Source organism: Nannospalax galili, unplaced genomic scaffold (assembly GCF_000622305.1).
Source record: "Nannospalax galili isolate Female #2095 unplaced genomic scaffold, S.galili_v1.0 scaffold633, whole genome shotgun sequence".
Taxonomy (NCBI): Eukaryota; Metazoa; Chordata; class Mammalia; order Rodentia; family Spalacidae; genus Nannospalax; species Nannospalax galili.
Genome location: NW_008336075.1, coordinates 6,036,351 through 6,057,321, shown reverse-complemented (window position 1 = coordinate 6,057,321; position 20,971 = coordinate 6,036,351). Strand labels below are relative to the sequence as shown.

Below are 20,971 nucleotides of genomic sequence, written 5' to 3'. Positions count from 1 at the left end.
AGAGAACTGATTCCTGTTAGTTGGCCTCTGACCTCATACATATGCTGTGGCACACATATCTACACACACACACACACACACACACGTGCGCTGATCAGCTCAGTGCAGCTAGGGAGTGGCACCCTTCAGTGATGGCCTGTGTCTGTGGCTCACCACAGGAAGTCCTGCACTCCTGAAATGGACCATTGTTGCTAAGTTACAGTGCCAGTGGGCACTATGGTTATTAAACATGACACGAGCTTATCCCTGCTAGCCTTCACTGTTCTTCTTTCTCAAGGTGCTTTTTGTTCTGTTTATTTTCTTCATTTTGCAGTGCTGATAGTTAAGCTCATGGCCTTGTGCATGCTAGGCCAGCACTCTTGAGCCTTGGAGAGATAGAACATGTTCCTCTTGCTGGTTGTGAAAATAGGTTGAACTGTAAAGCAAGTCTTGGTAACTTCAACTCTGGCCTTGGCTTGGTTCCTAGCATACCTGGCAGATCAGTGGAACACTGGGCTGCCCTCAGCAGGCTTCGCAGGCCCTCTCTAAACCTTGCCTCCCAGGTTGAAGCACCTCTACCTGTCTCTGGCCCCCACCTGGGGCTTTTCCTTTAGATCCTTGAAATGTCCTTAAAACTATAACATGGTTGAGAGTCTGTTCTAGTTTTATGCTGTTGCTATGATGAAACACTCTGACTAAAAGAAACTTAGGGAAGAAAAGAGTCTTTTTGGCTTATACTTCCAGTCCATCCTTGAGGGAGGTCAGGGCAGGAACTCAAGCAGGAACTTAAGCAGAAACCATGGAGGAACACTGCCTGCTAGCTCATAATCAGCTAGCTTGCTTACACAGCCCACGAATACCAGCTTAGGGACTGGTGCCACCCACAGTGGACTGGGCCCTTCTACATAATTAACAATCAAAACAATCCCCCTGCTCACAGACATGGCCACAGGCCAGTCTGATATAGGCAATCCTTCAATAGAGATTCCCTTCCGGGGTGACTCTAAGCTGTGTCACATTGAGAATCAGGACAGAGTCACGTCCAGATCTAGGCTGCCCCAAACCCAATGTGTGTTGTGGAGTGGTGAGAGTTCACTTTTCCCTGAGCCTCAGTTTTCCTCGCTTTGATACAGGAACAAAGACACCATGTTCGGTACTGTGGTAAGAAAATGTGTCTGACAGCCTATGGTTGTGCATTCTCTGCAGAGCAGTGGCCCTATGCTGGTGTGAGCTGAGTTCCCACATGCCCGTGAAGAAGAGGAAACAATGAAAGGAATCATTTGAAGGGTCAAGGGCGTGAGGGGTTTCTCCACCAGGCAGGAGGGGACCCAACATAACAATGTTCCCATCTCTGATGACTGCAGGGCTCACCCCAGCTCCCCTTGGGGAAACCAAGTCACAGAAGCAGAAGCCAGGGTCCTCCTTTCCCCTGCCTGCCTGTGAGTCAGGTGTGCAGGGTACACTGGGATAGAATCCTTCCGTGATGACCAGCCAGTGTTAGAGAACAGGAAGAGCCAGGGACAGCTGCATGGGACAAATGGTTTCAGGAGGCCGCGGAGAGGAAAGCAACAGAGAGGCTGGTGAATATGATAGTGTATGTGCACATGCTGTGTGTGTACACATGTATGCATACATTGTGTGTGTGCTGTGCATATACATGTGCATGCATATGTTATGTGCATACATATGTGTGCATGTATGTCCACACTCCTGCCAGCCCAGGGTCTGTGGTATAAATCCTGGGAGTTAATCGCACCCTATCTTTGGGGCCAGATAGCCAGACCTGGCTCATGTGGGTGTGGTCTTCTCTTCTCCTAGGAGCAGCTGGCTGACCTCAAGGAAGACCTGGATAGGGATGACTGTAAGCAGGAGGCTGAGGTGGTCATCTACGAGACTAACTGCCACTGGGCAGACTGCACCAAGGAATATGACACGCAGGAGCAGCTGGTGCATGTAAGCCTCCTCCCTCAGCTCCTGCCTGGGGATGCAGAACCCCAGCCACAGGACCTGGAAACTCTAAGGCTTGTGCTGCAAAGAAGGGGCTCTATCCCTTGCAAGTGGGCGTATGGGACTGGGTACCCTGGAGACTCCCAAACACATAGGCAGTACATGAGTGTAGAAGAAAATCTGGAGGTGAGAGAGTGGAAAGAGCAATGGAGAAGAGCCTCAAGGAGAGCAGTTAACAGTGCCATGTGCTCTGTGCTGCAGTCCACGTGCATATCAAGTTAGCTTTCAGAACTTGAACCTCCATTTTCAGTGTCTTTGGATTAATAAGCTAGAGACAAGGGGGTGATTGGAGTTGTGGGTTGCAGTTAGGTCAAAGAAGTGCAGGTATCACTTGGGCTGGGGGTGGGCTCAAGCAAAAGTACAGACATGACATTGTAAAAAGATGTGCTCAAAGGCTAGTGAGATACCTCAGTTGGGTTGGCAAAGTGCTGGGAGGACCTGGGTTCAATCCCCAAGAACAAACCTTCATTAAAAAAAATGCTGAATATGGTGGCAGAAGCTTGTAATCCTAGCACTGGAGCAACAGAGACAGGTGACTCCCTGCAGCTCACTAGCCAGTCAGCCAGCCTACCTGATGAGTTCCGGGCCAGCTGAAAGACCCTGTCTTATAAAACAATGTGGGAGGCACCTGAAGAGTGACAGCCAAGGTTGTTCTCTGGACAACTAGAGGAGGGGGGTGGATCATAATACCTAGATGGGGACACCCAGCAGACAGAGAATTCCTTAGTTCGAGCCCTGTCTTGATCTGGGAAGGATTGCAGCTCCAGCTCTGGGTCTGTTCTCTATGATGCTAAGGGGTCACCTCTACCTGGCCCTGGAAAGAGTAGGCTGCTCTGTAAGGAGGACATGCCTCTGCCTCGTGTTGCCTCTGCTCTCTGGAAAGATGGATGGTGAGCCAGAGCCCCCGTCCATTATTAACAATTTGTCTCTAAGTAAACCAATGAGAAAAAAATGAAAGGCGTTGTCAGGAAGCATTTTTCTCATTTGAAAGGCTTTATGAATGGAAAGGGAAGTTGATGGGTGATTTCTCTGGAAGTTCAAAGCACTGCTGGTTTTACTTGCTTTCAAGGTGGTGGTGTCTGTGCATGACAGTTGGATGGGCTGCCCAGGGCATCAGGCCAGCAGCATTTTGTCTTCTAGGACAAGGTGCTGCTGGAGCCTGACATTCAACTCCCAGGACAGCTTTGTAGATCGCAAATGTCTCCGTCCAGAAAGAGACTGCAGCTTGCAGTTTTACATTTCCTGGGAACACCTTGGAAAAAGAATATAAAGAAATAAGTGCAACAACCATATAGCAGTTAGTTGCTATGTCCTTGGTTGACCTTCCTCACTCATTTGGGCTGTTTAGTTCCAGGGCCAACCTGGCACCATGTCCAGAACTCACAGCCAGGGTCAGGATCTATCTGTAGCTACCCTCACTGCCAGTGCCCCAAGCAGGCCTCTGGGTTCTGTAGCCTTTGTTTTTTGTTTTTTTGTTTTTTTTTTTTTTTTAAAAGTCAGCATTCCACGGGTGCTGAAAATGGAGCTGATGAGGCACTATTTCCCATGGATAGAACATCTCCTTTAAGCATCTCTGAAACAGGACTATCAATATGTCTGCTTCATTATACATAAGTACCTATATCTTGCAACCCAGGAATATAACCATAAGCACCATGTTCCCACAGACCAGAGCCCTGAGCTTAGCCTAGGGTAAGTGGGATGCCTTTGACCGTCAGTAACTTAGGGAAGTAACCCAGGAGATGGCTCAGTCAGGTCCAAGCAGAGGGACCTGAGTTCTGATCCTCAGCACCCACATAAAAAGCCAAATATGGTGGCATATATCTATAGTCCTGAAGGGTCCCTGGTGCTCACTGACCAGCTAGTCTAGCTGAATCAATGAACCCAGGTTCAGAGAGATCCCGTCTCAAGAAAAGGTAGAGAACAATAGAAGATACCTGATGTTGACCTGTGTCCCCCCATGCATACCTGCACACACGAACATGTACACATTCATGTACCACACACATAGTGTGTTTGTGTCACTGGGGATTGAACCCAAAGTCTTAGGCATGCTGATAAGCATTCTACCAATGAGCTACATCCCAAGCCCTTAACCATCAAACAGTCATAGAGTCAGTTGGAAAGTACAGGTGGAGTAAAGAGCACACTAATAGAGCTTCCAGTAAGTGCAGCTGAGAATTGTGAGGAGGCATGATGGTGGCTCACACAGGTCATTTGGGTGGTCTACACACTAGATGAGAACGGTCTGCACATGAAGAGTGGGGTGTCTGCACAGAGGGCCGAGAGACAACTCCACACTGCACACTGCACACTGCAGTAGCCTAAGGAATCCTTTTCAGAGTTCTCCACTCAAGTGAAGCCCAAATTCTTGACTTCACTACAGAAAAGAATTTCAGGATGAGTTGATAAGTGAAGTTGGAGCTTATTTTATTTGTTTTAATTTTTAAATTACATTTATCTAGTGTGTATGTGTTTATGTGTGCACATGTGCCACAGCACACATGCAGAGATCAGAGGGCAACTTCTGGGAGTCAGTTCTCTCCTTCCACCATATGGGGCCCAGAAACTGAATTTGGCAGCATCACCTTTACCCACTGAGCCGTCTGTTGGCCTCAAGATTGCAGTTTATTAAGAAAATAATTTAACATAGATTTGAGCATGGGGTTAATAGAAAGAGAAGCATCCAGGGAAAGGATAAAGACGTACCTGAGTGTGAGTGTGGGCCTCTCGAGGGAGACTCACTCAAGCAGCCTCAAATAGAATTTTGGTGGCTTTCGAAGTTACATCTCAAAGAGTTGCTGTCTCAGTTACTGTTCTGTTGCTGTGATAAATGCTCTGACAAAATCAACTTAAGGAACGAAAAGTTTGTTTTGGCTCACAGTCTGTCCTGGTGGGGAAGTCAAGGCAGGAGGAGCTTGAAGCAGCTGGTCACATGGCATTCACTGAGGAAACAGAGGAATGAAGGCATGCTGCTGGTCCCTTTCTCCATTTATAGTCTAGAATCCCAGCCAGGAAACGGCCCTACCCACAGTGGGTGGGTCTTCCTGCCTCAATTAATGCAATCAAGATACTCCCCACAAGCATGCCCAGAGCCCAGCTCCCAGGTGGTTCTAGAGTTGATAATTACCACTGACCAGCACAGTTGCTAAGGAACCTAAGTGAGATCATAGGGTGGTTCCAGCCGTTAACTGACAGGATTATGACTGATAGGTAACACCCTGGTTCACAGGGATTGCACAGGAAGTTCAGATATTTCCATTGCCAACAAAAGCTAATGGTCGCATGAGATTTCCAGAAAATACCTAGGAAAGGAGTAAGGTCATACACGGTCAACTTAGCATAGTTTAACATTTTTATTAGAAAACATTGTCTCCACATCACAGCCTTCATACCAGTTGTTAGTTGTGTTGGAATTCCTGACTCTCAGCCAGTGAGAGGCTTCCTCCGTACTCCAGAGGGAGAGGTTCCTTTCCCTTCCCATGTCACACCAATTTTCCCTGTATTCCTATGCTGCCTTAGAGAGGTCAGTGGGATAAATGGTGTGTTAGTTACTTTTGAGTAGCTGTGACCAACTATTGACAGAAACAACTTCAGTGAGGAAGGCTAGATTTTGGCTCACAGTTTAAGTGGTTCAGTCCATGGTTGCTTGGCTCCATTTGCTTGGCCGTGGCCCTTCATGTTGAGCAGAGCTGTTTACACATGGTAGATAGGAAGCAAAGAGGCCAGAGCAGCCCCAAGAATACATCCTCAGTGACCTACTTCCTTCAGCAAGTCCCTACTTCCTCCCACCACTGTCCTCATCCTGTGGATCCATCAAAGGATCAATAGAGAGATCAGGTCAGAACATTTGTAATGTAACTGTCACTGAAAATGCCCTCACAGACCCACCCTAGGGCAAGTGTTCTCTAGTCTCCCAGGATGACAGTTAAGAGTGGCCCTTGAGGGCTCTGGGTAAAAGTGCTTGCTGGGAAAACATGAGTACCAGGCATGGTAGCACATGTTTATATCTCAGTGTGTTCCTACAGTAATGTGGGAGATGGAGACAGGAGAACCCCCCAGAAACTCACAGGCCAACTAGCCTGGGTATGCAGCAGCAAACAAGAAACCCCTGTCTCAAACAAGGTAGAAGGAGGTGAAGACTTACACCCAAGGTTGTTTTCTGACCTCCACATACACACCATGCACTCACATACAGGAACATGCAACTACACATAAAGAGAGAAGGGGTGAGGGTCACTGCAGTGATCTTTACTGGGGCAAGTGGTCTATCATGGGATGTGGTGATGGTCAGCTTTGGGTAGGAGGTTGCCTGCTGATCAAGTGGCTCCATACACAAGAGATAAGTCCATCGGGGTAGAGAGGGAGCTCTGCTCTCTGCAGCAGTGCCTGAACACTCCCTTCTTGCCTCAACCCCCTCAGCATATCAACAACGAGCACATCCATGGAGAGAAGAAGGAGTTCGTGTGCCGCTGGCAGGCCTGCACACGCGAGCAGAAGCCATTCAAGGCCCAGTACATGCTGGTGGTCCACATGCGCAGGCACACGGGTGAGAAGCCACACAAGTGCACGGTGAGCCACCTCCCACTGTGGAGCCCTTCCCACCAAATCCAGGACCAGGCCCCGCACTCCCAGCTCAGCGTGGTTTTCATTAGTGTTTTCTAGTGACAAATGGTATTGAACTGGCTAACTCTACATATTTTTTAAATTATTTTTTATTACACTTATTTATGTGGCGGAGGTTGGTATATGTGTAGAGGTCAGCAAACAACTTGCATGAGTCTGTTCTATTATATGGGTTCCAGGTTTGGAATTCAGGTCGGCAGGCTTGGCTGCATCCTATACCTCCTGAGCCATCTCACCAGCCTCTATTTGCATATCTTCCTTAGAGAACTGTCTGCTGGAAACCCTTTGTTCACTTTTGTGTGGGTTACTTGCCATTTTGTTGTTCATTTGGAAGATTTATTTTTTAACCTATTTTATTTGTTCTTTTTATTTTATGATATAAGTGTATTGCCTGCTTGTACATAAGTGCACCCATGTCATGCAATGCCCTGCAGAGGACAGAAGAGGGTATCAGATCCCCTGGAACTGGAGTTACGGATGGTTGTTAGCCACCATGTGGGTTCTGGGAATCAAACCCAGGTTCTCTGGAAGAACAGCAAATGTTCTTAACTGCCAAGCCATCTCTCCAGTCCCATCATTTGGAAGAATTCTTTATGTAACTATGTTCTAGATCATTATCAAGCATATAGTTTGCAAATACTTCTCCCATTCTGTGTGTTGTCTTCATTTTCTTGATAATTTCCTTTGAAGCAAATTTGGTGAGATCTAATTTTGAGCTGTTGTATATCTAAGTAATTATTGCTTAACCCGAGGTCACGAAGATTTGTCCCCCTTTCTTGTTTTCTGCTAAGAGTTTGACAGGGCAGGGGATCTAACTCATTTGATAGAATGCTTGCCTAGCATATGTGAACCCTTAGGTTCCATCCCTAGCCCCACATAAACCAAGTGTAGTGGTTGGTGCATGCCTGTAACCCAGCACTTGGGTGGTGGAGGTAAGAGAAATTCAAGCTCATTTTTAGCTACATGGAGCTATATATGAGACCTTGTCTTAAAAACAAAACAAAGCTGGACATGGTGGCACATGCATTTAATCCCAGCACTCGGGGGCAGAGGCAAGCTGAATCTCTGTGAGACTGAGGGAGATCCTGTTTCAAAAAAAAAAAAAAAAAGACATTTAATCCCAAGAGTTAGGGTGTGGAGAAATCTGAACCCTCACTTATTGCTGACAGGAGTGTAAAATGGCAAAGAATTGGACAGCTTATAAATGTATGCTTTTATTTATATAAACATCACACATATGCATGTATACACATAGATTTTCTACAGTACAGCTCTTTGATACACTTGAGTTATAGTTTTATACTTGTAAGTCCTTTCAAAGTTTTCTAGAGGACAAAGCAACTATTGTAAGTAAAATCCATGCTGTGGGGTAGAGCACTATGGGAGAGGGCAGGGTAGTAGGCAGGCCCCTGGGTCTAGCCACCTGAGTTGGATCAGGGCACCCTTTCTGACCAATGTACCTCTTTCCAGTTTGAGGGCTGCTCAAAGGCTTATTCTCGCCTGGAGAACCTGAAGACGCACCTTCGGTCCCACACAGGGGAGAAGCCGTACGTGTGTGAGCATGAGGGTTGCAACAAGGCCTTCTCCAACGCCTCAGACCGTGCCAAGCACCAGAACCGTACCCACTCCAATGAGGTACCTGGGGCTGGGCATACAAAGAGATATATACATGGGTTCTGTTTTAGTTTCATTAAATATCCTCACAAAAAGCAATTTAGGAGAGAAAAGACTTAGCTTACAGTTCCAAGTTATAATCTATTAGTACAAAGACGTCAAGACAGCAGGAATTTGAAACAGCTGACCATATCACATCCATAGTCAAGAGCAGGAAGAAAATGAATGCATGCATGTACACTTGCTTGTGCTCAGCTCAGTTTCTCCACTCTTACACAGTTCAGGACCCCTTGCCTAGGGAATGGTGGCCCCCACAGTGGGCTGGGTCTCTTATAAATACAGATGTCATCATGAAATCCACAGAAGCTGAAGTCAAAGCACAGAGACCTTAAATCTGGGCAGAGTAGTACATACTTGTAATCTTAGCCATAGGGAGGCAGAGACAGGCCTGTGGCTTGCTGGCCAGCTACCCTTGCCAGCCAGCCAAACTAGCCTACTTGGTGAGTTCCAGGTCCATAAGAGACTCTGTCTCAAGAAACAAGGTGAATGGTACCTAAGGAACAACACACACTTGCACTACACACATGCACACTCACTCATGCACTCACACAGAGTAGACATTCTGATTTCCAAGTTCCTGGCATGTCATGAGACACATTCTGCTCCCTGTCCCTCTGGCCACAGTGTGGATTCTGCTGCCCTAGTGCAGATGAGCAAATTGACACTCAGAGAGATGAAGGGAATCCCTTCAGTTGTGTCACAGGTCTAGAGCCAGGACTGCTGGCCCCTCTGCAGCCGTGAAACCATCCTAGGCCATTGCTGTGTGTCCCCTGCAAAGCAGCTGCTTTAATGCTGTCTGCACCTGCAGTAGCCTGTGCTCCTGAAGCTCAGCGGCTGTTAGTGACCTGTTCCAGCCACTAGTGCTGCCTAGACTTCATGGTGCCTTCAATCCCCTGTTGATGGACTGGAAGCAAGTTAGTCAGAGCTCCTGGCAGGCCCTAGAGAGCCAGGAAGAGAAAATGGCAGTAGCCCCCCAATCCCAGCCCAGTCGAACAATCTGTAGCTCAGAGAGAGCATTTCTAACATAACTTAAGAAGCAATGTGAGCCCCAAAGGGACCTTGCTTCTGTGTTTGTTAGAAGTTACAGGGGTTACCAAGGCCTCTGGGCCCTCTGGGGTCCCTCCAGACCAGATTGAGCCTGGGAGAGGAGTAGGTATGTATATATGTACACATATGCATATAGCTGTTGTGGGGACATATGTGTATTTGTATGGACATTATAGATGTGGGAGTATAGAATATATTTATATGTGCATAGATGGGAGGATTGGCATATACATAGTATATATACAAGTGTGTATGTGTTTATAAATATACCTGTTTGTGCATATGAGTGAGGGTGATATATGTGTGTGCATGTATGTATGTGTGTATATGTGTGGGGTTGTGTAAGTATTTTATGCATATGTATAGATATAGGAGCATGGTATACATGGATGTGGGGGTCTTCATATGTGTGCTGTGTATTTGTATGTGTATAGATGGGAGGATTGGCACATATGGAGTGTATGTGTGACCAAGTGTGGGTTTGTAGATGTATCCACATATGTATAGATGAGTGAGGGTGATGTATATATGTGTGCATGTGCGTGCTATATGTGTGTATGTGAAGATATGTGCAGGGTTTGATATAGGCATGTGGTGGTGTGTGGATGTGATTGTGTATGAGCCCAGGATCGAGCTTCTCTGGCCTGTGTGTATACCCACAGCCAGGTGACATAAGTTTTCATGCTCCTGTCTATTTTCAGCAGAGACATGAAGGTCAAATTGAGATCCCAGTGACTGATTCACAGGGCACATGTGGGTCCCTCCCATGCTGTTTCTGGTCCATGTCACCAGCTTTTATGGCAAGAGCTCTTTGACCATGCAGTTTATCTGTATACAAGGGTGGCATATAAGGCATATTGGAGGACCAGGCTCCTATCTGGGGTGTAAATGCAATAGAGCACCTACCCACTGTGTCAACCAGGCTTCTAGGGAACATGGGATGATGGCTTCAGGACAAGGAGTGCACCCATTCAGAGTTTTTCCTTGGGTTCCCATCCATAACCCAGGTCTGGTTCTCTTCCCAGAAACCCTACATCTGTAAGATTCCAGGCTGCACCAAGAGGTACACAGACCCCAGCTCTCTCCGAAAGCATGTGAAGACTGTTCATGGGCCAGATGCTCACGTCACCAAGAAGCAACGCAATGATGTGCACCTCCGCACCTCACTGCTCAAGGAGAATGGGGACAATGAGGCCAGTGCTGAGCCAGGTGGTCGGGGATCCGAGGATAGTGCCGAGGCCAGTAGCACCAGCCACACCATGGAAGACTGCTTGCACATCAAAGCCATCAAAACAGAGAGCTCTGGGGTAAGAGAGAGAGCACTCTAGGGTAGACAGAATAGCTCCAGGGTAAGGCGTAGAGGGCTCTGAGATAGAGCTCTGGGGTAGACAAAGAGAGCTCTGGGGTAGACAGAATAGGTCCAGGGTAAGATATAGAGAGCTCTGAGACAGAGAGAGCTCTGGGGTAGACAGAAAAGCTCCAGGGTAAGACAGAGACCTCTAGGGTAAGACAGACAGAGTTTCAGGATAAGAGGGTCCTCCAGGGTAAGACAGGGAGTGCTCTGGAATAGACAGCTGCCTGGGGGCAATTCCCCAACTCTGCATATGGCCTGAAAGTCCAGCCCCCTCTGAGGGCTCTGCTGAGGTACCCCTTCTCAGGAGAGATGATGTCCTCTGGGGGCTCTGCTGGGATACCCCTTCTCAGGGAGAGGTGATGTCCTCTGAGGGCTCAGCTAGGGTACCCCTTCTCAGGGAGAGGTGATGTCTCTGAGGGCTCTGCTGGAGTACCCCTTCTCAGGGAGAGGTGATGTCTCTGAGGGCTCTGCTGGAGTACCCCTTCTCAGGGAGAGGTGATGTCTCTGAGGGCTCAGCTAGGGTACCCCTTTTCAGGGAAAGATGATGTCCTCTGAGGGCTCAGCTAGGATACCCCTTCTCAGGGAGAGGTGATGTCCTCTGAGGGCTCAGCTAGGGTACCCCTTCTCAGGGAGAGGTGATGTCTCTGAGGGCTCTGCTGGAGTACCCCTTCTCAGGAGAGATGATGTCCAGTCCAGCTTTACTTCTTTATCACCTTGTACCCCTCATGGAACCTGTCTTGTCCAGGACCCCTTCTCTGACTCAGCTCCTGCTGGATAACAGGCTGGGGTTGCCCTTTCCCCATGTTGGTCTGCACGAGATGTGTTTACCTCTCCAGACTGTACCCCAATGCCACTGTGGGTCCCCTCTGTCCCTGTCTATGTCCTCCCCCCTCTAGCTTCTGCTCTTTTCATTCTAACCACCTGTTCTTTGTCTCCACCTCTTTTTCCCAACTGTACCTCCCCTAAGGATAGACGCTACTGAGGTGAGCAGAGGAATGGGGTGGTGGTGGGAATGGTCAGGGTGAGAGGGTGGGCTGGGGTGCTCTTTCGGTGTCCCTAACTGGGCAGAGATTGAGCTGGCCTTTGGAGGCACTGCAGGTGGCATCATGGGAATAGGTAGGGGTGGGCAGCAAGAGTGAGGCCAGCAAGTGTAGGGAGCAATAGGGACCATACCATAGCAAGGCAGGACAAGTGTTAGTCCAGGCTAAACCAAACAGAAGAGTAGGGGAGGCACCATGAGCAAGACCTGAAAAGTCCTGCTTGCTCCCTTAAACTCAGGGTATGTGGTATTGCATCCCCCTAGAGAAAAGACCAGAGCATGGCAAGTCATTTGGCCCAGAAGTGAGCCTTGAGGCACAGAGTGCTCCTCATCTGGACCCAGATCCCAGGCCGCACTTGATACAGCAAGTTCTGTGCCACTGATTTATTTGCCCTGCTCCACTCCAGCCCAGAGAAGGGCCAGTGTTCTAATTTCATTTCTGTTGCTATGATAACAACCCAGACACCTAGCAACATAGGAGAGGAAATGGTTTATTTGGTTTACACTTCCAGGTTACTGTCCATCATTCAGGGGAAATCAGTGCAGGAACTCAAGCAGCCAGTAACATTTCATCCACAGTAAAGAGCAGAAAAGTATATGTATATGTATATGTATATGTATATGTATCCTTGCTGGCTTGCTGCTTATGCTCAGCCAGCTTTCTTCACTCTTTTACACAGTTCAGGGCCCAGCTTATGAAATGGTGCCACCATGTTTAGGGTGGGTCTTCCTATATCAATTAACAGTCAAGACAGTTCTCCACAGACATGCCCACAAGCCAGTCTGATCTAGATAATTCCTTAAGAGTCTCTTCCCAGGTGATTCTAGGTTGTGTCAAGTTGACATTTAAAACTAACCAGGACAGGGCCAGGCATGGTGATGCATACCTTTAATCCCAGCACTCAGCACTCAGGAGGCAGAAGCAGTAGGAGCTCTGTGAGATCAAGGCCAGCCTGGTCTACATAGTGAGTTCCAGGTCAGCTGAGGCTACAGGGAGACCCTGTCTCAAAACAACAACAATAACAACAACAACAACAACAACAAAAAAAAAAAAAACTAAGCAGCACCACAGGTTTGGGATGACCATGCAGGCAATGGCTACCTCCCACTGCCCCAGCTCCTGGCACCCTTTTAAACCACCTGCCCCTGGCCTATTGAGAGCACCCCATGCAGTAGAGGGCAGTTGGTCAATGGGTCAACAGGTGTTTTTTCTGCCTCAATTCTTTGTGAGAACATCAGTGGTATTGAGAATGAATACTTGATTTCAGGCTGAACTTGGAACCTTCTACTCCCAGTAGGATAAATCCTTGCACATGGTGAGGGCATGCAAGGTAGTTCCCATCTAATAGTTGGGAAAGAAGGCCAAGGTTAGACTTAACCATCTCATGCAGGTAGACAAACAATGGGTTTCGAGGTCTTCTAAGTAACTTCCTCATGTCCCCTGCCCAAGCATGATAGGGATGTGGAGTGGTCACAGGACTAGGTGCCTTCTCCTGCCCTCTGAACCTGCTTCTTCCACCTCATCCTACAGCTGTGTCAGTCCAGCCCCGGGGCCCAGTCATCCTGCAGCAGCGAGCCCTCTCCCCTGGGCAGTGCCCCCAACAATGACAGTGGCGTGGAGATGCCAGGGACGGGGCCTGGGAGCCTGGGAGACCTGACGGCGCTGGATGACACATCCCCAGGGGCCGACACCTCAGCCCTGGCCACCCCCTCCACTGGTGGCCTGCAGCTGCGCAAACACATGACCACCATGCATCGCTTTGAGCAGCTCAAGAGGGAGAAGCTCAAGTCGCTCAAGGATTCCTGCTCATGGGCCGGCCCAGCCCCACATACCCGCAACACCAAGCTGCCTCCCCTCCCAGCAAATGGTGAGTAAAGCCCAGGGCTTGCCAGCCAGGGTGGGAGAGAGCCTGGGACTGTACCAGCTAGGTCAGTTCCTCCAAACTCCATGTGCAGTCTGACTGGCTGCCCACAAAGGGACAGACCAAATGGTTCTAGGTTCTTGATGTCTTGTTCAAAGAATTGAAGAGGTTCACATGATAGCAAAGTAGGAGAGAGGTTTCATTCAGGAGTAAAGCAAAGGTACAGAGCAGTTCTGGAGTGCAAGAGCTCCCGGTTATTGCCAGGACTTTCTTTTGTGAGTCCCAGAGGAAGAGAGCTGGGGATGGTGTAGGTGGTCTTTTGGTTTTGATTGACAGGCTTGGGTTATATAGGCCTTAGTTCACTGTGTATGTTCTTTCCCATGAAGCCTCTGGTTGTAACTATATGTATGCCCAATCATGCATAGGTATAATATGATAAATGGAGGGTTTTCCATAAAAGCTCACTCAGAAATCATAGTTTACCTTGTTTTCCACACACCCAAACCAGTTCAGGTTGGATTGGCCTATTTCATTTAGTTGCAGGATGTATTTCAGGATGTATTTGGTCACTAAAGAGGAAGTTATTAAGGTTTCCTAGGGAGCTATAGGTCAAAGTGAACAAGTTATTTTGGAGAGGGGTATGGATAGAGATGGGAGTTCCAAGTTGAGAAGCGTATTGTTGGGAAAGGTGTATGTCTAGCACAAGCCAGTGAAGCCCAGACTGATAAACTTTCCCTCCATGTGCTTGCCTCTACCTACCAGTGCATTGCATGGAGAAGGACACTGAGACCCAGAGAAGCGCAAGTGCCCTACCCAAAACCCATGCAGCAAGGGGACTTAGCTCAGCTCTGTGCATCTCCAAAATGTGCGCTATTCTCCATGCAAGGTGCTGCTGTAACCCTCTAAAGACAGGCAGACTCTGCTCAAAGCGCCTTCCTTATTCAGCCATTCCACATTAGTGAACACACGCAGTGAGTGCCATGGTAAAGGCTCAGGGAAGGGGAGCAGTACAATCTCCATGAAATTCCAAGCCAGCCACATAGCACCAAAGACAGAGCTGGGGAACTGCTGTGCCCAGAAAGGAGGAAGCACCTCCTGCTGGGAAAGGACAGGAAGGCCTCATGGAGGAGGCAGGCCTGTGTTCTGCCAGAGCTTGGTGACAGAAAGCACCTCTGAGAGAGTCTCCAGAGTGCCACTGGGCACTTAGATCCCAGGCTGCCCTCCATGGTGGTGGACAGTGACACACCACCCACCCAGCCCTGTTTGAAGGACTGATGTTACCACCACTGTTAGAGAGTCTGTTGGCAGAGGGCCTTGAACTCAGCCCACCTGGGACCTCTTGGGTTCCAGATGGTTACCTCCTCTAAGGCCACCATTTCCTGCATATACCCATCTTGGCCCAACCCTGGAGGTTGTGGGAGGTCGGGACCCCTGAGGTCTGCCTGGGCTCACTTCTGCCTAGGCCTCAGCCTTTCTGCCCTTCCACAGGTATAGATCCTAGAGCACTACCTGTATGTAACCCATCAGTAGTCCCAGCTAGGAGGGAGGCACAGGTGGGAGAATCCCTCAGGCTTAGGGGTATAAGACTAGCTTGGGCAACAGAGACCTTATCTCAAAAAATAAACATAACGTGGTGTCATGCCTTTAACCCTAGCCCTAAGGAGGCAGGGGCAGGAGGATCTCTGGGAGATCAAGGTTAGCCTGGTCCATATAGTGATTTTCAAGCCTGCTGGGACTAGGGAGACCCTGTCAGAAATAAATAAATAGATAAATAAATAAATAAATAAATACATACATACATACATACATACATAAATACATACATACATACATAAATACGTAAATAAATACATAAATGAAATAATAAAAACCAAGGCTGGGATGTAGCACAGTTAGTAGTGTGCTTGCCTAGCATGCACAAAGCCATCTGTTCAGACTTCAGCACCAAAATCCAAGCACTCAGGCATAGGCAAGAGGATCAGGAGTTCAAGGTCACCCTTGGCTACAGGCCCAACCTGCAATACATAAGACTCTGCCTTTAAAAAAAAATAAATAAAATAAGGCTGGAGAGATAGTTCAGTGGCTAAGAGCACTGGCTGTTCTTGCAGAGGACCCAGGCTTGGTTCTCAGCACCCACATCGCAGCCAACAACCATCTGTGACTCCAGTTCCAGGAATCACAGCCTCTCCTCTGGCCGCCACAGGCATGTACTTAAATATATGCAAGCAAAACACTCATATACATAGAACTAAATCTAAACTTAAAAAAAAAAAAAAAACTCCTCCATTTCAGAAAAGCTTTGGGGGTATAAGAACTGTGGACCTGGGCCCTCTTGAGGTCTACATCCCCTTCTGTCAATAATCCCATAGTATGGAGGTGTGTTTTTTATCTACAGCTGGAGAAAATGGAGAGCAGCTTGCAGTGTAGCTAAGATTGGAACTCAGGCCATCGGCCTCCAGTCACTCACCCTTGGCAAGGCCGCCATTTCTTCTCTTCACTATTCTGTTCCCTCTTTCATTCAAAACTCTCATGAGTGCCTACTGCCTACCAGGCCCTGTATTAGAGCTCCAGGTTGTCAGGTCGGGGAGGTGGGAGCACAGCCTTTGTCTCCCTGAACTGATGGGTCTGTTCTTTTCTAGGCTCTGTTCTGGAAAGCTTCAATGGTACTGGGGGCAGTGGGCCAGCAGGGCTGCTGCCCAACCCAAGACTGCCAGAGCTGACTGAAGTGACCATGCTGAGCCAGTTGCAGGAGCGCCGAGACAGCTCCACCAGCACGGTGAGCTCAGCCTACACTGTGAGCCGCCGCTCCTCTGGCATCTCCCCCTACTTCTCCAGCCGCCGCTCCAGTGAAGCGTCGCCCCTTGGAGCAGGTCGTGCACACAATGCCAGCTCGGCAGACTCCTATGACCCGATCTCCACTGATGCATCCCGGCGTTCCAGTGAGGCCAGCCAGTGTAGTGGTGGAGGCCCAGGGTTACTCAACCTCACACCTGCCCAGCAATACAGCCTACGTGCCAAGTATGCAGCGGCCACTGGTGGGCCACCACCCACGCCATTGCCAGGCCTGGAGCGGGTTAGCTTGCGGACCCGCCTGGCGCTATTGGACACCCCAGAGCGTGCACTGCCTGGTGCCTGCCCACATCCACTGGGGCCCCGACGTGGCAGTGATGGGCCTACCTATAGCCATGGTCATGGCCATGGCTATGTGGGGGCGGCTCCTGCCTTCCCACATGAGGGCCCAGGCGGTGGTGGTGTGCGGAGGGCCAGCGACCCCGTGCGGCGACCTGACCCTCTCACACTGCCTCGAGTTCAGCGTTTCCATAGTACTCACAATGTGAACCCAGGTCCACTGCCACCCTGCACTGATAGGCGAGGCCTGCGTCTACACAGCCAGCCAAACACGGATGGCAGCCTGACCCACAGCACCTACTCCCCCCGACCCCCAAGCATCAGTGAGAACGTGGTGATGGAGGCCATGGCCGCTGGAGTGGATGGTACAGGGCTTGAGTCTGACCTGGGACTGGCAGAGGATGACCTGGTACTGCCAGATGATGTGGTACAGTACATCAAAGCTCATACCAGTGGCACTTTGGATGAGAGAACAAGGCAGGGGTATCCCACAGAAAGCACTGGCTTCCCAGAGAACCCTAAACTGCCCAGTCCAGGGCTGCAGGGCCACCACAGGTTAGCAGCTGCGGACTCCAATGTAGGCCCTCCTGGCCCTGGGCTGGGAGGCTGCCAACTGAGCTACATCCCCTCCTCCAACTCCAACAAGAACAACATGCCGGTACAATGGAATGAGGTTAGCTCTGGCACCATGGATACCCTACCCAGCCAAGTGAAGCCACCACCTTTTCCTCAGGGCAATCTGGCTGTGGTACACCAGAAGCCAGCCTTTGGCCAGTATCTGGGCTACAGTCCACAAGGCCTACAAGATAGCCCCAGAGGCCTAGACGGAACCCAGCCACATCTGCAGCCCCGGAGCGGAGCCCTCTCTGCACCCAGAGGAAGTCACATTCAGCAGCAACGACAGCCAGCCACAGGTGGCCAGTGCCTCAGTATAACAACTGCCTTGAGTCCCCAGGCCAGCTACAGCCAAGCCCACCCCCAGCTGAGCCCCAACACTGTCAGTGGAACCCTGAACCAGTTCTCATCCTGTAGCAATATGACAGCCAAGCCCAGCCACCTGGGGCTCCCTCAGCAAATGGAAGTTGTCCCCAATGCCACCATGATGAGCAACCACCACCGTGAGCTAGGGGTCCCCAATTCAACCCTGGCTGGGGTACCACCTCCTCCTCACCCAGTCCTGAGCTATCCCCAGCAGGAAGGCTACCACCAGGGTACCAACCTCCTACCATCCCACCAGCCTAGTTTCATGGAGTCCCAGCAGAACACAGGCTTTGGCCTTATGCAACCCAGGCCACCCCTTGAGCCCAGCCCTTCCAGTCGTCACCGGAGTGTGCGTGCTGGGCAGCAGCAGTTGGCCTATTCTAGGACCACTGGCCAAGCTTTGGTCACCACATCAGCCATCCAGGAGACAGGAGAGGCTTTGCCCAAGGGGACAGCAGGTACCTTGGTGTCCCTGCCTCATCCGACATCACGGGATACAGTGCAGGCACAGGACCAGAGCACACTCTACTACTATGGCCAGATCCACATGTATGAACAGAATGGAGGCTGCCCAGCCATGCAGCTCCAGCCACCACCACCGCAAGCCTGCTCAGACAGTATCCAGCCCCTGCCTTCACCAGGAGTCAACCAGGTGTCCAGCACTGTGGACTCCCAGCTCCTGGAGGCCCCCCAAATCGACTTTGATGCTATCATGGATGATGGTGATCACTCGAGCTTGTTCTCAGGTGCGCTCAGCCCCAGCCTCCTCCACAACCTCTCCCAGAATTCCTCACGCCTCACCACACCCCGGAACTCCCTCACACTGCCCTCCATCCCTGCAGGCATCAGCAACATGGCTGTGGGGGACATGAGCTCCATGCTCACCAGCCTGGCCGAGGAGAACAAGTTTTTAAATATGATGACCTAAAGTCCCCAGCCCCTGGCACAGGGCAAATATGAGTGGCCTTGGCTTCCTCGAGTACAGGCATCTCATTTGTTCTTTTTTTTCCAAAAAAGTATTAACTAGGCCTGAGAGGGTTTGGGCAATGGCTGGTTCAGACTTGCAAACATTTTAAGAAAAGGTTGAGGCATCTTCTCTGCTTTTTGGACTTTTTTTTTTGAACACTAAAAAAATCTTTTTCAGAAAGAAACTCGTTTACACAATGCTTGCCAGCTTTAGTGTTTATGGGATTGTTCTGTTCTGGCTTCTTTGCCTCTGTCATTTGGCTAATGAGAGAGTACATTGGCCAAGGGCTTTATAAGTATATGCCCAAAGAGCGGGGTAGCCACATTTGGCTTTGAATCTGGGACTGTGCTGGATAGTCTGCTCTGGGAAGATGGGTTTGCCATTCCACCACTCTTGGATTCCTCAATGAAGCTGTTCAAGGTTGCCTGCTACAGAGGAACCAGTGCCTTGTCCCAGGATACTGTGGAGTACCATTCCAGATTCCATGGATCTAACATCTCTGTTCCCTCAAGCAGAATGAAACAGCAGATTTCCTGGAGTATTCTGAGAAAGAATACACATCAAAAGGAGATATAAACAGTGTACCCCCTGGGGCAAACCCAGAAGCTGCCTGGGGCTCCCCTGACTTGTTTACAGTGTTCTTGCATGTACAATGAAGCCCTTCCTGAAAAGAACACTTGTTTCTAAATACCTCGGGCTGCTATGGGTTAGGGAAGGACCAGGCCTCGAGGCAAAGGAGGCCTTCCGGTAGGAAGAGGAAGTCTCATGTTTACCCAGTCCTATTTCTCCAATGCAATATCTGACCACCCTCAAGTGGAAAGTTCCAGAGCTCTTTTAGGCCATGCTGAATGGCCAGCAGTCTACGCCAAACCACCACAAGCAGTCTTAGTATCTTCTGATCCCTTGACCTCTGCTCCCCTCCCTGGGTTATTTGGCATAGAATGATGACATGCATGGTGTTTAGGGGAGGGCGGGAGAGCGAAGGGGTTGATTCTTGGACTCCAAGAACTGTTAACTGAATTCTTATTCCATGTGGCCAGGCCCCACATAAGAAATGGCATTTGGAAACTGACTCCAAAAAGAATCAGTCCTGAACACACTGCAGAGTGAACACATGCCACACACATGCACACACCCCATCTGAAACCTCTTCTTTGAATTTATAGCAACTTTGCCAAATTAAACTGTATCACCTAGAGCTTCTTTCGGACCAAGACTTTGGCTTTGGTGGGTGTATCTTAGTGGAGTCTGGACCCTCTGTGTCCCAGCACATCAAGCTCCTCTGTTTACAATCCAGAGACAAGGCCAACTCCAAATGACAGCTATGAGACATGGTCATGGGCCTGTGGCTCTGGGGTGGTGTGGGCTTATTGCCTGAAATAGACCCTACACTTTCCCATTCTCCATCTGTATATATTTTATGCAGACGGTGTCATCCCCGAATATACTGTAGGTGAATCGTCTGGCCAAATTTATATTGCCAAACATTTTTAGCTTTTTTCTACATGCTATGAATTGAGATGACATACTCAACTTGTAAATAAGTCTTTTGTACATTAAAAAAGTAATTTTTTTCATAATTTATCTTGTCGATCTGCTTCTCCCTCGACAGTCGTTAATGAGAATCTAGGCAGTAAATTTGATGCACTTGAACAGAAATTAGGCTGTATTTTTTCATAACAGTGTCAAAACTGACTGTCCCACCTTAGCCCAGGAATGCTTAATGTGGACTCATTTACTGGCTGTTTGCTTCTTGTCACTTTGGGGTGGGGGCAGGAGGGATTGAGGTTTTTCTGGGGCTTTGGTGCCAGTGAACTGCTGTGTCCACCCCATCAGTTTGCTGTGGTTCAAGCATATCAGATCTTTCTGTGAACCCAGACACAGACTATGGGCTGTGTGCTGAGACAAATTTGAGTCGAGGGGTATATTGGTAACTTAATGCACTGAGCAAATATCTGACAAAAGCAACTTAAGGGTGGAAAGGTTTATTTTTGAAAATCCTAATGAGTTTATTGGGCTTGCTAACAGTATAGGGTGGGGGATACTTACAGAAGAGTGGGCACCACCCCATTTACAGCTGTGCTGGAAAGTCCACATTCAAATATAGATCCTGTGACTTCCTGACAGCTTCACAAATGGCGAGAGAGGTGCCTTATGGCATTCTTGGCTTATATATCCTTAGCCCCTCCCCTACATGCAGCTAAGGTAGACTGATTAGGTGGGAGGGGTAACTGACTGCCCTGGACTCCTTGACAAGCATGGGAAAGAGGTGTGGCTATAGCTTGCCAGCCTAGTGGAGGATACTC

At 49.2% G+C, this 20,971-nt stretch overlaps 1 protein-coding gene across 3 annotated transcripts in view; it reads left to right on the top strand.

The window, feature by feature from the left end:
• Positions 1-20,254, top strand: part of Gli2 (GLI family zinc finger 2) — a 242,868-nt gene extending 222,614 nt beyond the window's left edge. For all 3 annotated transcript variants that reach the window (XM_017797568.2, XM_017797569.2, XM_029562401.1), the window contains 6 exons: positions 1,798-1,932; positions 6,409-6,558; positions 8,083-8,247; positions 10,359-10,640; positions 13,258-13,594; positions 16,228-20,254. In XM_017797568.2, coding sequence (XP_017653057.1) covers positions 1,798-1,932; positions 6,409-6,558; positions 8,083-8,247; positions 10,359-10,640; positions 13,258-13,594; positions 16,228-18,626 — 3,468 coding nt within the window. In that variant the 3' untranslated portion in view covers positions 18,627-20,254. The remainder of the gene's footprint in view (positions 1-1,797; positions 1,933-6,408; positions 6,559-8,082; positions 8,248-10,358; positions 10,641-13,257; positions 13,595-16,227) is intronic.
• Positions 20,255-20,971: the final 717 nt, after the last annotated feature.